General features: G+C 47.1%; 1 protein-coding gene across 1 annotated transcript; it reads left to right on the forward strand.

Annotated features, from left to right (window-relative positions):
* Positions 1–119: 119 nt before the first annotated feature.
* On the forward strand, positions 120–1,118 carry PPTG_19669 (hypothetical protein; the record flags this gene model as incomplete). The annotated part of the gene is made up of 3 exons (XM_008918150.1): positions 120–470; positions 545–817; positions 888–1,118. The coding sequence occupies 3 exons, from the start codon at positions 120–122 to the stop codon at positions 1,116–1,118; spliced, it is 855 nt and encodes a 284-aa protein (XP_008916398.1).
* Positions 1,119–2,713: the final 1,595 nt, after the last annotated feature.

Here is a 2,713-nt window from a genome sequence, read left to right on the forward strand (position 1 = left end):
GCTGGACCTACAACCAAGCGGTTGCGCACCATCGGAAAACGAACGAGTTCAACGCGAACCGTCTTCGTGATCTGTACGTGACGAAGACGTCCAGGAAGACGCCCAAGTATCCAGAAGGCATGGGTCCGCCGCCGAATGGTGTGTATGACACGCCGAAGAACCTGCGGTTCAACACGTTGCGGACGTTCCAAACAAACGTGAAGAGCGCGCTCAGCAATGTGAAGAATGGGAACATCAAGAAGTTCAAGATTGACTTCTCGAGCAAGAAAAAGTCTCCCTCCTTCACAATCAGCCAAGATGGAGAGCAAGCTAAGATCCGAGAAGAGAAGTCGGTGTTCTACCTGTCGATCACGAACCTGAAGGACATTCGAGTGAAGATGAACGCGCACGTCGAGATCTCAAGTGAGATCGATATCCTGAACATCAACGGGTTTTGGTACGTTGCCATTCCAGAGTACGTGGAGCCGACGGTATTCTACAATCGTGGCAGGTGCATCGGGTATTCCCCGGGACAAAGGCCTTCATGACCGGCATGGACCTCGAGGGTAATGTGCTAGAATTTGGACGAGGTACCAAGGCCTACTTGGACGCGATTCGGAAACGTCGGGATAACGCGCAGAGCGTGATGTCCAAGTTCAAGAACAAGAAGAAGAGCAAACGATGGCAGTATAGAGCGTATGTGAGAGCCAAGCGTACGTTCCTCAGCTCCACGGCCAAGCTCAAGAACTGTGTGAAGGAGCTTCATTTGCAGACGTGCTCGTACCTGGTCAAGCACTACGACGTGATCCTACTCCCGATCTTCCAATCCAAGGACATGGTAAAAAAAAAAAAGCAGCGCGCGCAATCACGGGTTCAACAAGAGCATACTGAGCCTGAACCACTTCCAGTTCCTCCAGCTCCTTCAAGCCAAGTGTGAGGTCGTGGGCAAGACTGTCGTCGTCTGCTCTGAGATGTACACGAGTCGGACGTGCACTCGTTGCGAACGCCTCCATCTGAAACTCGGAAGTAACGACGTGTTCACGTGTCCGCACTGCTCCTATACGGCCGGCCGGGACGAGCACGCGGCATTCAACATCCTCCGCTACGTCTGCGCGGGATCTCTGCAAACCTATGCATGAAGGCAAGGGTTTAAACCGGGCTACAGCGGGCATTTTCATACGCGAGCGATGTCATCCGCAAGGTTGTCATCGTGAAAAAGCTTTCTCTTGCCTACAGTTACGTAGACTTGCATAGGCTTACTGTAGCGGTGTCAGGCACCCAGACTGTGTGCGTATGTTCCGCCGCTAAGGCGGAACAACCTAGCCTACTATAGTCTCAAATCGTGCCCAGCGCCACCATGCTTGAGAGACTCAACGACGGTGAGCAACTTCATAGGGTTGGTGCTGCATCGTACCCGTTTAGTTTAATTTCTCCCTCTACACCCTCAATGGCAATAACGCCGGTTCAAAAAATCAACTTTATGTATAAGTAGAGGGGTACAGTTACATGTAATGCATAGCTTAATATGTCGTCTTTCGGTTCATGTTCGGTTTTACCTTCGCTAAAGACATTCGGACCACCGATTAAGTACTGTTGTAATAAATTACAGTGGCGATATCATTAATCTATAGTGTATGCGCTAACCAACGTCACTGATTGTTTTATATGTCGTACTATGATGTTAGTGCGTGGCATGTTTTCCCTCGTTATCCTGGGCTTTGTTCGGTCACGAAGTACGTAGACGCCAACAACGATTTAATTGTAAGCTTGACATCCGTGGCACTCACTATTTGCGATGGGAGAGAGGATGAGATCTGAACCAAAATGTCTAAAAAATGAACCAACGCACTTGTAACTTTACCAATCGTCTATTAAGTTCACCACAGACCTTGCGATTGGCCCTAAGATGACGGCTAGGCAGCTTTCACAATCATCTGCACCCCGTGTTTGAACGTGTAATAGTACATAGTAATATATGAATGTACATGCATATCGTTGGGTAAGTATAAAATAATAAGGCTTTCTTTTCATTTCACGGAATAAGTTACTTGGGGAATTACGTTGATTGATGTCTTGAATTCAAGAGTTTAAAAGAGCAGGTCGTCATTAGCGATGGTGAAATCTATAAATACGCTAAGGGGAACAAAAGATGCGAAGAATCGCGACTGATACCAAAATTAGCTCTTGTTTCTTTCTTGCCAGCAATTCTACCTTTGCAATTGTTTAGACACAAATAGTTCGTCTCGCCGAGGAGAACAAACCGATGGAATATACGTGGAGAGCGATTGGTACAGCCGTGGAAGAACTACTGGCAAACAAAAAGCTCGATAAAATGCGCTCTCTACATGTCTACACTAACAACAAGAACAAACATTGCTCGATATGCAAGGAGAACACTGATGGACACAAGATGAGGTACAAAATGTGGTACTGTGTTTCATCAACTTGCAACACGATTGGTGAGAAATGCCCTTATTGGTTGAAGCTTCTTCAATGTTTTGCAACGGACATCTACTCATTTTATGAGCACGAAAACCATCTCACCCACGTCAGATCCCCCAAAGAAAGAGTGTTTACCCTTGCGATGAATAGACAAAGCCGGACAATGATCACTGATGGGGGTTAAACCAGCACGCATACGGAATAGCCTGATCGACCAATTCTCGATGGACCGGAGCACTGTTCCAGAGTTGAAGACAATTCAGAATTTTGTGTACAACTACAAACGATCCAC

This window comes from Phytophthora parasitica, assembly GCF_000247585.1.
Source record: "Phytophthora parasitica INRA-310 unplaced genomic scaffold supercont2.147, whole genome shotgun sequence".
Taxonomy (NCBI): Eukaryota; Oomycota; class Peronosporomycetes; order Peronosporales; family Peronosporaceae; genus Phytophthora; species Phytophthora nicotianae.